Raw genomic sequence first — 15,313 nt, 5'->3', positions numbered from 1 at the left:
GTTAAGGAGAATTTTTCGTCGAAAAGGTGAACATCGGCACATGGTTTTTAACCATGAACATTTCCATCAGCAGTCGAGTATCGCCTGTTAGCGAAAAATATATGATTGCTGGTAGGAGGATCAGGGATATATATCTACGTGTGGGGCTGCTTCCGATGGACGTTCGGCAATGTAAACCACGTGCAAACGAGTGAAGTGGAAAACAGGCTTGTTTTGGTCTGGTGGCTTGCTAAGTGGCGTGAGGGGTAAGGTGTCTCGCGGCAACACCGTGCATAATGGTAATTGGCGCATTGTCTGCCGGCGAAAAATGCCCATAGTTCGGGCTGAGTAGTTGGCGAGGCCATAATGTAGAAAAGTGCTCTGCAAAAAGTGGCCGCGCGACAGTAATTGCTTGAAAGATATGCTGCAGAGCAGCACTTGTTTTTGATCTGCATAGTCAAGTATAGTGCTGGAACAGCACAAAGTCAGCTGGTTTCTTTGTGGTTTTGGACCGGTGCCGGCTGCTCACAGCTGTTGTTGACCCGTGTACCGCGAAAAGACTCGCCGGACGACCCGCTTCCGGTGGTAAGTAGTCTAGATCATGCGCAGGCTCCTCACACTCGTCTGTATAACACCACGCGGTGTAGCGCTTGATGCCATGTTCTCAATGCTTTTCGGACTTGGTGCTCAGGAAACACGTTGAAAGGCCTCCGTCGTCGGGGTCTCAAACTAAAGTCGACGTTTTTTGTCGTGATGATCGCTTTAGGACATTCTGTAACGTTCTTACCGAACCGTATTTACTGTATTTGTTGCACGCATACTGTGCACGAAAGTCTCTGTTGCGTGCAAGTTACTCTAGCTACAGTTCTGAATGTCGTGGTCATTTGCGGTTTGTAAAGCCTTCAGTTCAACGGAAGACGTCTGATTCTGTAATGAACGCACCCTTTTGTTGCCGATGTCACCCCGCTGATGAGTCCTGCAGGTGCCGCCCGAATTTCATCAGCATCACACTGGCTGGTGTGTGCTCTTGACGTACCCAAGTTCTCCCCCATGCAGTCGGCGCTCGCTCCGCCACTACTTCTTGTGTGCGTCTACTGCGCGCCCGCAACCCCACTGGCCGTGGTGTCGAGCGCCGCGTTCAGCGCGCCGTGTGCTGTCGTGCGATAGGTACGCGCCGCTGTCGGTGCGGCTGGCGCAGCTGCTGGCGCGTCCGGGCTGGCGCTCGTCGGCCGACGCACTGGCGCTGCTGCCGGGGGACACGCTGCAGGAGGAGCAACGGGCGCCGGCGGCGGCCCGCAACCGGCGCGACACGGGTCCGCTCGGCCTGGCCGCCGACGACGCCCGGCTCACGCTGGTCTTCTTCCTGGGCGGCGTCACATTCGCAGAGGTGGCCGCGCTCCGCTTCCTCTCCGGCCAGGAGGACGGTGAGGATGGGGAGGACGGGGAGGAGTTGGTGACGGGTGGTCGCTGCGGTGGTGACTGCGATGGTTATAGTGGAGAGCAGCGCGTCTCGTGAATGGATGGCGGGGCAGGGCGTCCGTGGGCACGACGGCTTCTACTATTTCGATTTCGTTGCAGGATAAACTTCCCCGTTTATTTATTTCCCTGCGCAGTGTGACACATCAGTGACATGTAACATGACCGCGAGTGTGATCGTCTGCATCACTGCGATGTGGACAAGGCTGGTGCAGCGGCGGGGATCCCTGATGTGGACAAGGCTGGTGCAGCGGTGGGGATCCCTGATGTGGACAAGGCTGGTGCAGCGGTGGGCGTCCCTGATGTGGACAAGGCTGGTGCAGCGGTGGGGATCCCTGATGTGGACAAGGCTGGTGCAGCGGAGGCGTCCCTGATGTGGACAAGGCTGGTGCAGCGGTGGGGATCCCTGTTATGGACAAGGCTGGTGCAGCAGTGGGCATCCCTGATGTGGACAAGGTTGGTGCAGCAGTGGACATCCCTGACGTGGACAAGGCTGGTGCAGTAGTGGGGATCCCTGATGTGGACAAAGCTGGTCTAGCAGTGGGCATCCCTGATGTGGACAAGGTTAGTGCAGCAGTGCGGATCCCTGATGCGGACAAGGCTGGTGCAGCAGCGGGGATCCCTGACACGATGTCACCTGACCGATCTTCGGAAGCCGGCCCGTGCTCCGTGTTCGCGTCATGGTCCCAAGGCGCCAGTTGATCGGCACCGTGGCGTGTTTCAGCTCCCACCGAGTACGTGGTAGCCACGACCAAGATGATCAACGGTAAGGCGCTGATCGCCTGTCTGTCGGAGCAGCTGACGCCGCCCAGCTGAGCGCCGCCGTCTGACCCCTTCCTGGCCGTAGCTGGTGCCCCTGCCTCCCGGCGGCGGTCCCCGCTCCCCAGGCGGGAGCGTCGGCCTCCGCCGGCTGCCGTTGTCCGGCCGGACGGGGCTACCTGTGTCGGCTGGCGGCAGGGACGCGGCGCGGGTCTGCCCGGCTCTGCGACGCTGCAACGGCTGTGCCTCGTATCCGGCACGGCACCCTATATCATGGGTATGATGAGCCTGAGTGAACCCAGGCTGAAAGCACATGGTGCATTTAGTTCACCAGTTCTCGAACATTGATACGCCGGGTACCACCGTATTGGCCCACGATACATGTATCTCGTGTGTACTCGCTTTGTTTATCGCGTTTGAGTGTTGCAATACTGTTTGATCGAACGAAGTGTCAGTTTACCGAGCGGCTTGCTTCCGAGGACCATAACCTGACCGGCATCGCCTTACACCCTGCTATGGTAATGGTGAAGCCGTGTAGCTGCCGACGGAAGCGAATCTGCTGACGTTCCTGAAATACAGGCCGTCGCTTAAGGATGCATATCCTAGTCTGCAGTTCGTCATCATTTGGGCTTTATCGCGCACTCAGCTGCGGAGGCTATATGGCGGCACCCGTCTCACCCTAGGGGGAAGGGCGAGGAATCGGACCCCGTACCCCTGATTTCCCACACGCGCGATGGTTAACGCAAGCGCGTTAACCACTGCAATATCGGCACCCCGGCATCCTGTTCGAGTCGATCTGTTAGTGGCATGAAGTACACGCCGAAAGCAGGATGTATTTTAATGGAAGTTTCACTGCGGAAGCAAGCCCAGCGGCGTGAAGACGGGTAAGTGTTGGTGCGGGACTCTGTCCGTCTATCAAACCGTTCGGGGAGAAATGCGTCACGTTAGCATCTGTTGCGCCATACCCTCGCCTAATTCGCTAGTTTTTCGCAAAAAAACCAAACCAGAACCATCTGTTGTATGCTACTCTCGCCTGATTCCCTAGCTTTCCATAACATAGATTTATGGGGGGATGCGACCCCATGCCGTTTCCAAACGAAGGTTCTCGTGGAAAAGACAGTGGACTTGTCCCTACGAGATCTCCTAATTATTAATCAGTTTGTTGTTGCTAGTTCTATAATTGGCCCCACCAAGGTGGGTGAAAGGGTTAAATTTACCCCAAAGTCGAATTTTCAGCCTTACGCAATCGTATGTGTAAGACGATTGCGAATATTTTTTTCTTCTTCGCTCGTCACGACGACCCCGCAGCGACCCAAAACCTTGGCAGCAAGACCTTGTTCATTGCTCGATTCGAAGTGCAATGGTGTGTAGTTTTTGTGTTTTGAGGATATAGTTATGATGCAGGGCTTTAATTGAAAAGCCAACCAGCCGCGCGCGGAATCGGAATGGAATGTCGGCTGTCGATCGGAATCGTCGACTGTAGATCGCCGTGCAGCGTTCCTAAAAAACCACCACTTCTCAGGCACCGGAAAAGCTAGGCACACGTTTTTGGTGCCAAAACGCCCGCACAATCGAAGGGGCCATCGACCGGAAGGGCCTCTGTGACTAAAATTGACCTGGACGAAATCCTGTCTTCGCCACTGGTGTGGAGCGTTTGCATGCCTCCTTTCGTTCGAGGCGGGGAGGGATAGCGAAAGGGGGATGAAGGATATTTCCAGGGCGCAAATCTGCTTTAGAGTGCGTAGCATGCAATGCCGACATGAAGCGTCCCAAGTATATTCTATGATATATTTCCTTCTCATGTCGCCATAGTACGACACAATCATGCAATAAACAAAGTATTCCATAACTTGCCCTGCACACTGCGGCGGAGGGCCAACTGTCTTCACTTACACTTCGGGCAACCTGCCCAAAACAGCGCCACGCTGGAGCTACGGTGGGGTTCTCCACAGAAACAAACTGAACGATAAGTCGTCTGCAGAGGCGGTAAGCATGCGCGTCCTGCGTCATCCACACCTGCGTCATCGGTTACCGGCGCCCGCCGCCCCGCCCGCGGCATGCCGTGCCGTGCCGTGCCGTGCCGCTACGGCTTGAGCGCCTGCCGGTACTGGCTGATCTGCTCCAGCAGCGCCCGGTTGTTGTTGCCGCACAGACTCTCCACGTAAGCCAGCGCCTGTCGGTCGCGCTGCTCGTGCGCGATCCTGGCTGCCTCCTCTAGGTTCCTGCGGCGCGAGGGGTGCTGTCGGACCGATGATGGCGGTGCGTTTTCGGGCGCCAAAGGACATTGCGTTCTACGCGCGAGTGAAAAACGGCTCAAGAAATGGCCAAAAAAGGGCTCTTGTCCACAGGCCGCTAACACTATCCCATCGCGACGATCAGCCGCCGTGCGTCGATGTTTTGACACGAAACATCCAGAGGGTCCTGTCGCGGGAGAGACCAGGACGCTTACCCGACTTTGGCGTAGTACTTGACTTTCTTGTCGTCGGCCACCCGCGCCAGGTACTTCTTCGCCTCATGAAGGTTGCCGTGCTCCATGCACGCATCCACGAACGGCTGATGAGACCGGCCCACGACGTGAGCCCACACAGCCCACGTCGCGCAACATGCCAAAGGCGAAGATATAGGGCGGGCAATGTTGCAATATTTGCTCCCTGATGTCTTTTGTTCTAACAATAATAAAATGCCTCCGACCGCTTCCTTTCATAACAAGATACACCTGGATTTTCGCGTCAAACTTGCCCGTCAGACTCTAGGAACACACCGACAGCAGGCACGTTATTCCCCGTACAAAGCAGAATAACTCGGCTGATCCCCGAGCCAGTCGTGCTGCACGTCAGCCGCCGTCGCCGCCGTGTGCTATACTCACCTCGTATCCCACGGGCGACTTCTTGCTCTTGGCAAACTGCTCTAGTTCGACCCACTGACTGGCCTCGGCTAGCGCCAGAAGTTTGGTCCACCAGAAACTGCAGCCGGAGGCGTGGCTTGACAGAGGCCTCGGGGAACCACACAATGCCGGGGTAGTGGCTCGGCAGAGGCCTCGGGGGAACCACACGCGACCGGGGGCGTGGCCCGACAGAGGCCTCGGGGAACCACACAATGCCGGGGTAGTGGCTCGGCAGAGGCCTCGGGGGAACCACACGTGGCCGGGGGTGTGGCCCGACAGAGGCCTCGGGGAACCACAAACAGCCGGGGGCGTAGCCCGACAGAGGCCTCGGGGAACCACACGTGGCCGGGGGCGTGGCCCGACAGAGGCCTCGGGGAACCACACAATGCCGGGGTAGTGGCCCGACAGAGGCCTCGGGGAACCACACACAGCCGGGGGTGTGGCCCAACAGAGGCCTCGGGGAACCACAAACAGCCGGGGGCGTAGCCCGACAGAGGCCTCGGGGAACCACACGCGGCCGGGGGTGTGGCCCGGCAAGGACCTCGGGAACCACACGCGGACGGCCGCGGCCGCCCGGCAGCGCTCCGGGACCTGGCCGTCCGCGCTACTGGAGAGAAGCAGACACCAAGACAGCTACTCCACAGGCTTAGGTGCGGCAATCACGTGCCAAGGAGAGACAATACAAATTGGCCGATCCTTTCCGACTAGTGATGCTCGTTTAGCCCTCACGTCAGCGCCCGGCGATTGTTCAGAGCAAGATACACCCGAGCATCTGACGGCGGCGACACCGAAGCGCCATCACACGACCGGCCCAGCCGGCACCCAGCGCCGCTCGGGCGCGGGAGAACCCCCGGACAGGGTTCCGCACCGTTTGTCGGAGATCTTGTACTCGGCCCGCAGGCTGTCGGCCAGCTTCAGCTCTCCGTACAGGATGAGCCGACTGATGGTGTCGTGCAGCGAGAGCCCCACGTACTCCCGGTTAAACTTCTCCTCCAGGTTTGACTGCCGGAGCGACACCGCACTGACGGACGGCCGCCCACAGAGGGAGCAGTCTGTCCAGACATTCAGGGGCTCGAAGCAGCAGCGACGGTCTAGCGGCTCAGTTGGATCAAGCAAGGGTGTAATGGGATTTATGCGTCATCCATACACAGCTAGAACAGGTGCCAGTCTTACGAAATGGTTGACTAGGATCAGTATCACGATTGGAAGTATCATTCCGACTTTTCTCCTGATCTGATTTGATGGTACATACACAACGCTTCGGTCCGGTGAGCCCCCGGCCGTCTTCAGTTGTCATGGAACCCTGAGAAGGACTGTATGGCGTTTGGGTATCAGGCATGTGTCACAAACCAAATTTTCTCCTTGGAGTTGCTGGGATTCGAACTGGGATTCGTCTTCTGAACAGGGGTGTTATGAGTCCAACACGCTACCATCGAGGTAATCGGGAAGGACAGATTAGCTCGCCCTTCGTTCCTGATTATGTTCTTCCCGGTTCGTTAGGTGGTAGAGCGCTGCATTCGCAATCAGAAGACCCCGGTTCGAAACCCAGCAATGCCGAGGGGAAACTGTGGGCCGTCACGCGTATATGGCCGAACGCCAAACACCATCCAGTCTTCCTCAGCACTCGCTAACACCTGACGAATGCTGGATAACAGACTGGCCGAAATATTGTATTCGTACTGACCCGTCAGACAAGGACGATAGTCCGAACAATAACGTTATCCGTGGGATCAGCTCACCTGCCGTTTCAGCAGCTTGTGCTGGTCCTCAGTCTGGGTGGCGAAGAAATCGTTTTTTGCTTTCTTGAAGCAGTCCTGGGCGGCGACTAGATGTGATATGCGAAGGTCCACCCTCTGCGGCCAGGGGGCGTCTCGTGGTTCTATAGCAATCAGTGAGGCAAGGACGACGAACGACGGAAGTGTCGGACGCCACCGACATGCCTCCAAAATACTCCTAAAAAAACTCCATGGCAGCCAGTGATGGTGGTGAGTAATGAGCTGGCACGATACCCAATCTCCATCCGATCGCCTCCTGGTACTGAGCCGATCTCCCCGACTCTAAGCCTCGCTGTCTCCTGGCCGTCAGCCCTCCCGTTTCCTGCCGAACCTCCCTGGCTCTACGCTTCACCGTCTCCTGATACCCTTCTCCGACCCTTAATCGCACTACCTTCTAGCACACCTCCTTGGCCCTCAGCAGTACCACCGTCGGTACGCCCCAGACACCCAGCCTTACTGTCTCTTGGTAGGCCTCCCTGACCCGTAGCAGGCACCTCCTTGGCCCTCAGCAGCACCACCGTCGGTACGCCCCAGACACCCAGCCTTACTGTCTCTTGGTAGGCCTCCCTGACCCGTAGCAGGCACCTCCTTGGCCCTCAGCAGCACCACCGTCGGTAGGCCCCTGGCACCCAGCCTTACTGTCTCTTGGTAGGCCTCCCTGACCCGTAGCAGGCCTTGGCCATGAAAGTCGTCCTCCTGGATCATGGTGTCCCGCAGCAGCTCGGTCTGGCCACGGCCGCGCAGATACTTCACGTACAGAGACTGCATCAGCGGATAGTTCCTTATCAGCATCTGAAACGGGCGCCACGCAGCCGTCAGGCCCAACAAACGGCCAGGCAGCGGGGCCGGCGCTGCCAAACCTCACCAGGAGCTCAGCCCGCCCCGCCCCCAGCGCCAGCGCTCACCTGGAACTCGGCGCGCCCCCTGGCGTCGCGTAGCTGCAACAGGGCCGAGTGGGCCAGGCCCGGGTCACCCGAGGCGGCGGCGCGCTGCAAAGCCTCGTCGCACATGTTGAGGTCGATCAGCAGCGGCACGGTGCGGCGCGCCTGCTGCTCCAGCGCCAGCAGCTGGCCAGGTCAGGTCACGTCAGGTCAGCCACGCAGTGCGGCGAGCCTCCTGGTCAGGTCGGGTGGGTAGTCGGCCAGGTCAGGTAAGAGCACAGCGAGCGGGCCACGCCGGGCATCGATGCCACCCAGCCAGAGATGAGGAGCACGCTGTGCGGAAACGCCAGGCCCCCAGCAAAATGGGGACGCACCCACCACGGTTCGGCCGATAGCAGTACTATCCAAAGCACCTGTGTGTCTAACTAGCCCTAGTTGGATAATGGTGGCACAAGCAGAGCTGGACGCCGGTGCAGCAAAGCATGTCAGATCCCCGTCCGTGCCGCCCCGACACGCTCGCCGCGCCGGTCATCTGCACACCAGCCAGCCGTCATCCGGCTCACTCCCCCCGGTGATCGGTACACCAGCCCGCCGTCATCTGGCCCGCCCCGCCCCGGTGATCGGTGCACCAGCCGGCCCGTCCCGCTCCGGCCCGTCACCTGGATGGCAGTGCCGCGCTTGCCGGCTTCGATGGCCGTCTTGGCCACGTCGGCGAACGAGATGCCCGACTGGGTGCCGAGCCGGTCGGCGATCTCGCGCGCCACGTGCTTGCCGTCCGCGCCGTCAGCGCCGGCGGCCACCACCACGTGCTTGGCCCAGGCCTCAAGAACGCGACGCTCGCCGTCGGCGCGCGGCACCTCCAGGTGGCGGCACACGCGCAGCGCCAGGAAGTGCAGCCGCCGGCGCATCAGACGGTCCAGCAGCATCGAGACGGGCATCTCGCGCAGCCTGTGGGGGACGGGCCATCGGTCGGCGTGGGGCACAGGGTGCTGCGGACAGGCGACGCAAGTGGCTGGGGCCGTGGGGCCTCAGCTCCAGCTCCAGACCAGACGGGTGGAGACTGATGTCACCCAGCCCGTCCATGGGCTGGGGTGGCAGTCGTCCAGGCAAGCGGAGAGTGGACGGGAGTTATAGTGGAATGCAATAGATGAACACGAGGATCATTGGCTGACGCAACGATGTACGTACCAGGGGAGAAGTACCACCCGAACGCGCCTTTGTCATCATCCCTGAATCGTCCCCACAGCAATCAGTTTTCTTCGCAACCGACCAAAGCCTCGCGCAAGGCACGCTCAGACAGCCGCTGCCGGCGCGCCGCACTCACTGCCCCATGGTGAGCGGCATGCCGTGGCTGTGGTGCCTCAGCGAGTTGAGCACGCGCAGATACCGGCACGTGGAGACGTACGGCTCCGGATCCATCAGCTCCGGGATAAAGCTTTTGCCGTACTGAGCCGCCTGCCAACGAGGAGAGGCCGTATAGAGGCCACCAGACGACACCCACAGTCACTAGCTGAACACACCATACTGAGCTGAAGGCGAATGACAGGAAGGACAGGAATATTCTGTATCAGCGGAAGACAATATAAGACGACAGTCATGCATTTTTCTTTTGGATGACACTCATGGGGATAAAAAAAAACATGGACGGCTCGGAACAGGGCCAAATTACCTCCCATTATTAGACCAATATGGTATCATGACAACCAAAATAACCGCCAAAAACACCAATTTACCACACACATGTATCGTGTGTACATGAAAAGCGGCAAATACTGGTGTGTGCGTGCGCGTGCGCGTGCGTGTGTGCGTGTGTGCGTGCGCGTGCGCGTGCGCGTGCGCGTGCGCGTGCGTGTGTGTGTGTGTGTGTGTGTGTGTGTGTGTGTGTGTGTGTGTGTGTGTGTGTGTGTGTGTGTGTGTGTGTGTGTGTGTGTGTGTGTGTGTGTGTGTGTGTGTGTGTGTGTGTGTGTGTGTGTGTGTGTGTGTGTGTGTGTGTGTGTGTGTGTGTGTGTGTGTGTGTGTGTGTGTGTGTGTGTGTGTGTGTGTGTGTGTGTCATTGGGGCTTTACGACGCACTCAGCTACTGAGGCTATTTGGCGTTGCCTGCCTCTCACCCTGGCAGGAAGGGCGGGCACCGCGGGGAATCGAACCCCGTACCACTGGTTTCCCAGACGCGCAGTGGTTAACGCAGACGCGTTTACCACTACACTACCGGAACCCCGCAAATACTGGTGTGGCTACCAAAATGTTCACATTTGAATGGCTCCTGACGTGAAGCAAAACACCAAAAGTTGTTCTAACGGCCCCAGCAGACCCAACGCAAGGCTGCCCGGTGCGCCGTTCCACGACAGGCAGCGCCGCACTGACCCTGAGCAACAGCTTCTGGAGCTCGGCACTATGCTCATGGCCGGCCGCTTCTACGCACGACGTGACGGCCTGCTTTAGCTGGTTCCAGATCATGCGCAGGTACTCGTCGGCGCGGTGGCTGCGTTTCTGAGGCCCACGACACGCCGGTCAGCGCGGCGGCCGCGGATTGCAGGCCGACTGGCGCCCGGGACAGGCATAGGGTGTGTCGCACAGAGCGGCCCAGATGGAGAGGCACACACTGAGGTGGAGGCTGATCATGGCCAGCCATGGGCAACAGCTCACAGTCGTGGCCCGAGAGTGTGGAGAATTACAACATTTACAACACAAGCGGCTGGAAATGACACAGCAACCCCATCGCATAGGTGCAGAACATGACAAGAAGTGGATCTGAGCGTCGTGTAGATGCAGCCATCAAGCACCAGCACGAGGAGAGCATGACGGCCACACGGCCCCATCAGCAGCGTCAGAGAGCCGGGCGTCACACCTCGTACTCGCGGTAGGTCTCCAGAAGGACGGCGGCCGGGTCCATGGAGCCGATGCGGAACACGGCCGCAGAGTCGCTCCACACCTGCCGGCGCAGGGCGCGCGTCACCGGACGGGGCGGAGCGAGCGGCGTCACCACCCAGCCGCGCTCTTCCTGGTGCCGATCATAGCATTGGGCTGACGAACCTACGTAACGGGGTTGTTGGGGCCGTGGGCATTATTGCGACGGCCCCTCCATAACAGAAGTCCCCCACCTACACAGAAGCATGTTGTGGCGGATTTTTCGCAGCAATGGTTTTCGCAACCCAACCAACCCATAACTGTACGGCGTGATATTTCCACCAGCCTATTGGACAATATAAGAACTGCAAGACGATGCACGACGGAACACTTCCACCCCTTTTCCACAGGTTGGTGGCCGCGCCCCGCACCTGTTCGATGAGCTCGTGGCTGTAGGCGGTGACGAGACGGATGCAGTCGTTCTCGGAGCAGAGTCGGCCGGGGGCGTCCAGCGAGTAGGTGATGGTGTCGCCGCGTCGGCTCACCACCAGCAACCGGCTCTGCCAGTAGCCGACCACCGCGTACGAGCCGCACCTGGCGGCAGATGGTGGGCGTCCGCCTCCGGTGAGGGCCTGGGGCCTGCCTCAGAGGCGCGGCTAAGGGCGTGCACCAGGGGGGCGGGAGGAGGTGTACGAGCCGCACTTGGCAGCAGGTGGTGGGCGTCCGCCTCCGGTGAGGGCCTGGGGCCTGCCTCAGAGGCGCTGCTGAGGGCCGCGGACCAGGGGGGCGGGAGGAGGCGCCGACGGCGCGCGTCGCTCGGATGCGGCGACGACGCCCTGGGTGACGGTGTGACTGTGGTGAGCTGGGGGCATCGCGGCGCGGACGAGCCAGCGCGACTACACCGGGAAGCACCGCCGACGTGCGCACGACAGGCGCTATGCAGACGAAGAAGGAACACCGTCCAAGGAGGTGCAACAATTCGGTGCAAAGTGCGACACTAAAGGAGCCCTTATCCCCGCGTGTCTCACCACTCGAGCTGCTTGGCCGGCTGGCGGACTGCCTCCTGTCCTTATCCCCGCGTGTCTCACCACTCGAGCTGCTTGGCCGGCTGGCGGACTGCCTCCTGTCCTTATCCCCGCGTGTCTCACCACTCCAGCTGCTTGGCCGGCTGGCGGACTGCCTCCTGTCCTTATCCCCGCGTGTCTCACCACTCGAGCTGCTTGGCCGGCTGGCGGACTGCCTCCTGCCCTTATCCCCGCGTGTCTCACCACTCGAGCTGCTTGGCCGGCTGGCGGACTGCCTCCTGCCCTTATCCCCGCGTGTCTCACCACTCGAGCTGCTTGGCCGGCTGGCGGACTGCCTCCTGCCCTTATCCCCGCGTATCTCACCACTCGAGCTGCTTGGCCGGCTGGCAGACTGCCTCCTGCCCTTATCCCCACGTGTCTCACCACTCCAGCTGCTTGGCCGGCTGGCGGACTGCCTCCTGCCCTTATCCCCACGTGTCTCACCACTCCAGCTGCTTGGCCGGCTGGCGGACGTCCGTGTCGACGGTGCAGAACACCTGGCGCAGGTCCAATGACGTCATCACCAGATGGCCGGTGTCGGTGAGCAGGGCCAGCAGGTCACCGGCCCGGTTCGTCACCAGCTGCGTCACGCGCTGGGCGGTCGACGGCAGTGGCGCCGGCTGGCGGCACACAGCCGAAACGTGGCACTGTCACGGTAACACCAGCTCGCAAAACAGGGGACTGGCCTCGTGCGGCTGTCTAGGAATATATCAGATGGAAAATAAGCAGCCATCAGATATTATAGCAGCAACGTGACAACGATACAACCGAATAAATCACATGTCTTGTAAAACGTGCTTATGTGAAACAGTAGAGGTGCGGGGAAAGAGAAGCCAGCAGGGTGGTCAGACACAGTTGCCCTTTTAGACAAACAAGACACAGATCCGTCAAACGTGTCTCCAGTTCGCCGATAGCGCGTCAGTGCCACTGACACCATCCAAGCAGCAGGTCCATGAGGCGGGGACACGCGGTGCGCCCGCCTCACCAGTGGCTGAGCCTTGGAGTCTGCTTCCAGCAGGGAGATCTCCAGACCCTTGGCCACCAGCAGCGCCGATCGGTAGCGGCCGGCTGTCACCGCCCAGCAGCTGGGCGCTGCGCTGCCACCTGGTGGGCACGAGTACAGCCGCTGAGGTGGCCCTCGCGGACGGCTGGGCAACATGTGGCAGCCATCTGATGTCTCACTGACTCACAATAAACAGCACATCTTAGAGCCGCTACGAGCGATAACATTTGGTCACGCTGAGCTGTGACAGAAACGCCTAGAAAGTGCGACCGACCAATCCAGAGATATACTGCGTTGCCAGGCATCCGGCCGGGCCGTTGGGGACAAGGATTGGATGGTGACCTACCAGTGGCCTCCGGCAGCTTCTTCACCAGCGGCTTGTCCAGTGAAGTGGTCATGTAGAAACGGTGGTTCTTGCAGAGCACGGCCAGCCCCGTACCCTGATGGCTGAGGAACACCTCGGCCGAGGCCACCGTGTACTTCTTCACCTCCTGCGGCGACGGCGGAAGTCACGGGCGGGGAGGGGGCCTCCGACGAGCAGACATGACGACAGCATGAGGCCGGAACGGCACGCTTCAGGGGGGTAGACACCGTGGTAGTCCCATTACTTCCGAGGTGTCTCCCTCCGGCTCAACCTGTCTCACCCAGACGCATACCCCACTGAAGGCCGACCCTACCTACACCCCCCTGGTGAGAGGTGGCCACCTCTGGCGCGGCCTGTCTCACCCAGAGGCATACTCCGCTGACGGCCGATCCCACCCACACGCCCCTGCTGGGAGTCGCCCAACCCTGGCTCAGCCACGCATCCACACAACTGACCTGGCCCAGACTGAGCGTGTGTTCCAGGCGGCCGAACATGTCGTACATGGACACCTGGCCGGCGGCGTCCACCAGCACGAGACGCTCGTCGTCGCTCCAGCCGGCGCCGACCAGCTCGCCATTCCACTGCCACACCGGCAGGAGGTCAGAGGTCGGAGGCAGGCACTGGCAGGAGGTCAGAGGCAGAGGTAGGTACCAGTAGGAGGTCAGAGGCAGGTACTACCAGGAGGTCAGAGGTCGGAGACACTATTGGGAAGTTAGAAACCGCTAGCACATGGGTAGCATCATCGTGGTAGGGCAGAACATGTTCTTAATGCAAGCCTAGGTGCAATTGATTGCATCGTTACAATATGAAGATATAACCCAGAACCTCTCACCCTGTGGGTAAAACTTGTGCAAAATGAGAATGCTTGTTTCTGAGAAAGGACAGCTGGTATGACCAGAACACAGTTTGTTTCCGATCTCGTTACGGTCTAGCTCCTTCGCCAGCCAACAGCAGTGATGATGCAGGGTGGCCCCCCACCTTGGCCAGGCCCAGGCTCTCGCCAGCGCCGTTGTAGATCATGATGGGCACGGCTGAATTGGTGACATCACGACAGACGGCGATGGGGCCGCCGGAGCTGCCGACGCAGACCAGCGTGCGCTCCGACCACACACACTCAGCCCACGACATGGGGTACAGCTCGTGACGCCTGCCGGGGGACGATGTCACAGACGGAAGCACTCGGGGCAGTGCTTGATTGCATAGACACCAGGCTAACCACTGGTTTTAATTTAGTGGTTCTGGCCTGATTTGAAGCCAAAATGGGGAGAGGTGCATATCATTTTCATTGCTTAAACCACAGTCAAAGCTCCTGTCCAGCATATGCTAGTAGACCAAACAAGAAGTAAACCTGAACTACAACAATATTCTTACACTATTGTCATACTCAACCTGGTAGTAGCATAAGTTCAGAATAAAAGCTCTGTGTCTTACCAGCCTAGATTTAGAGAGAATTAATGCTCATAGCACCAAAACACCAAGATATATCAAAATGTCACACAGTCCCTGCACTCCTTGATCTCACAAAATCCACGTCTACAAGATAAGTGTACAGTAAATGTCAACATGAAAAACATCATACTAAAGCAATCCAAAACTCTTATCACTCTGCTGATTCAGTTTCACTATGGCCAATTGCAGATTCATTGACCAACCTGAAGAATGTGTCATCACTAATGGGCGTCCAATCAGATGTGTACAAAGCCATTGTCACTATTAGTGCAGAGCAATGCTAGAAGATAACCTCCTCTATTTGCGAGTGATGGGTAACACTTCACATCTGAAACAGAACAAATTAGGTACATAGACAGCACCACCATACACAGAATGGCTTCCAGAGTATCCACTTTGATGCATTTGTCCACCTGCCCAAGTTATGGGAATATCAGGAAAAAAGGCAAGCACTCATATATAATTAAATATGGTTACATGTTGTACACACACCTTATTCAAAAATGCAATATGATTAGAAAACATAATTAGTTCCATTATTTTATGCTATATTGCATTATAATAATAATATAAAATTACACACACATATATATATATATATGTGTGTGTAATTATATATATATATATATATATATATATATATATGCATGCTACATTATATATACATACATTTATATCTATACTTGTCAATGTCATTAAGTCTGCCTAGTGAATATCATACCAGGACTTGGAATTTGGGTGGGAAGGCATACACATGCCAACAAATTCTGCAGTATATGAATTTGATAATAAATGCCTACACAAAGCATCAGTTATAATATTATATCTCAAGA

General features: G+C 58.2%; 1 protein-coding gene and 1 long non-coding RNA gene across 2 annotated transcripts; one reads left to right on the top strand and one right to left on the bottom strand.

Annotated features, from left to right (window-relative positions):
• The first annotated feature begins 1,273 nt into the window (after nucleotides 1-1,273).
• On the top strand, nucleotides 1,274-2,812 carry LOC119111882 (uncharacterized). Its single transcript, XR_005095634.1, has 2 exons — nucleotides 1,274-1,403; nucleotides 2,180-2,812. It is a non-coding gene; the product is annotated as an uncharacterized LOC119111882 (long non-coding RNA).
• Nucleotides 2,813-3,292: 480 nt separating this feature from the next.
• LOC119111881 (vacuolar protein sorting-associated protein 16 homolog) lies at nucleotides 3,293-15,066 on the bottom strand. The gene is made up of 18 exons (XM_037235737.1): nucleotides 14,684-15,066; nucleotides 14,010-14,178; nucleotides 13,487-13,612; nucleotides 13,014-13,158; nucleotides 12,650-12,768; nucleotides 12,109-12,284; nucleotides 11,032-11,194; nucleotides 10,602-10,685; nucleotides 10,118-10,243; nucleotides 9,079-9,209; nucleotides 8,414-8,702; nucleotides 7,779-7,940; nucleotides 7,513-7,665; nucleotides 6,838-6,951; nucleotides 5,967-6,100; nucleotides 5,081-5,177; nucleotides 4,664-4,767; nucleotides 3,293-4,436 (listed from the first exon to the last, which is right to left on the bottom strand). Exons 1-18 carry the CDS (start codon nucleotides 14,734-14,736, stop codon nucleotides 4,298-4,300), a joined length of 2,484 nt encoding a protein of 827 aa, XP_037091632.1. The 5' UTR covers nucleotides 14,737-15,066; the 3' UTR covers nucleotides 3,293-4,297.
• Nucleotides 15,067-15,313: the final 247 nt, after the last annotated feature.

Source organism: Pollicipes pollicipes, unplaced genomic scaffold, assembly GCF_011947565.3.
Source record: "Pollicipes pollicipes isolate AB1234 unplaced genomic scaffold, Ppol_2.1 Scaffold_7261;HRSCAF=8764_pilon_pilon_pilon, whole genome shotgun sequence".
Classification (NCBI taxonomy): domain Eukaryota; kingdom Metazoa; phylum Arthropoda; class Thecostraca; order Pollicipedomorpha; family Pollicipedidae; genus Pollicipes; species Pollicipes pollicipes.
The sequence above is the reverse complement of the archived record's forward strand: the minus strand, read 5'-3'. Positions and strand labels throughout refer to the sequence as shown.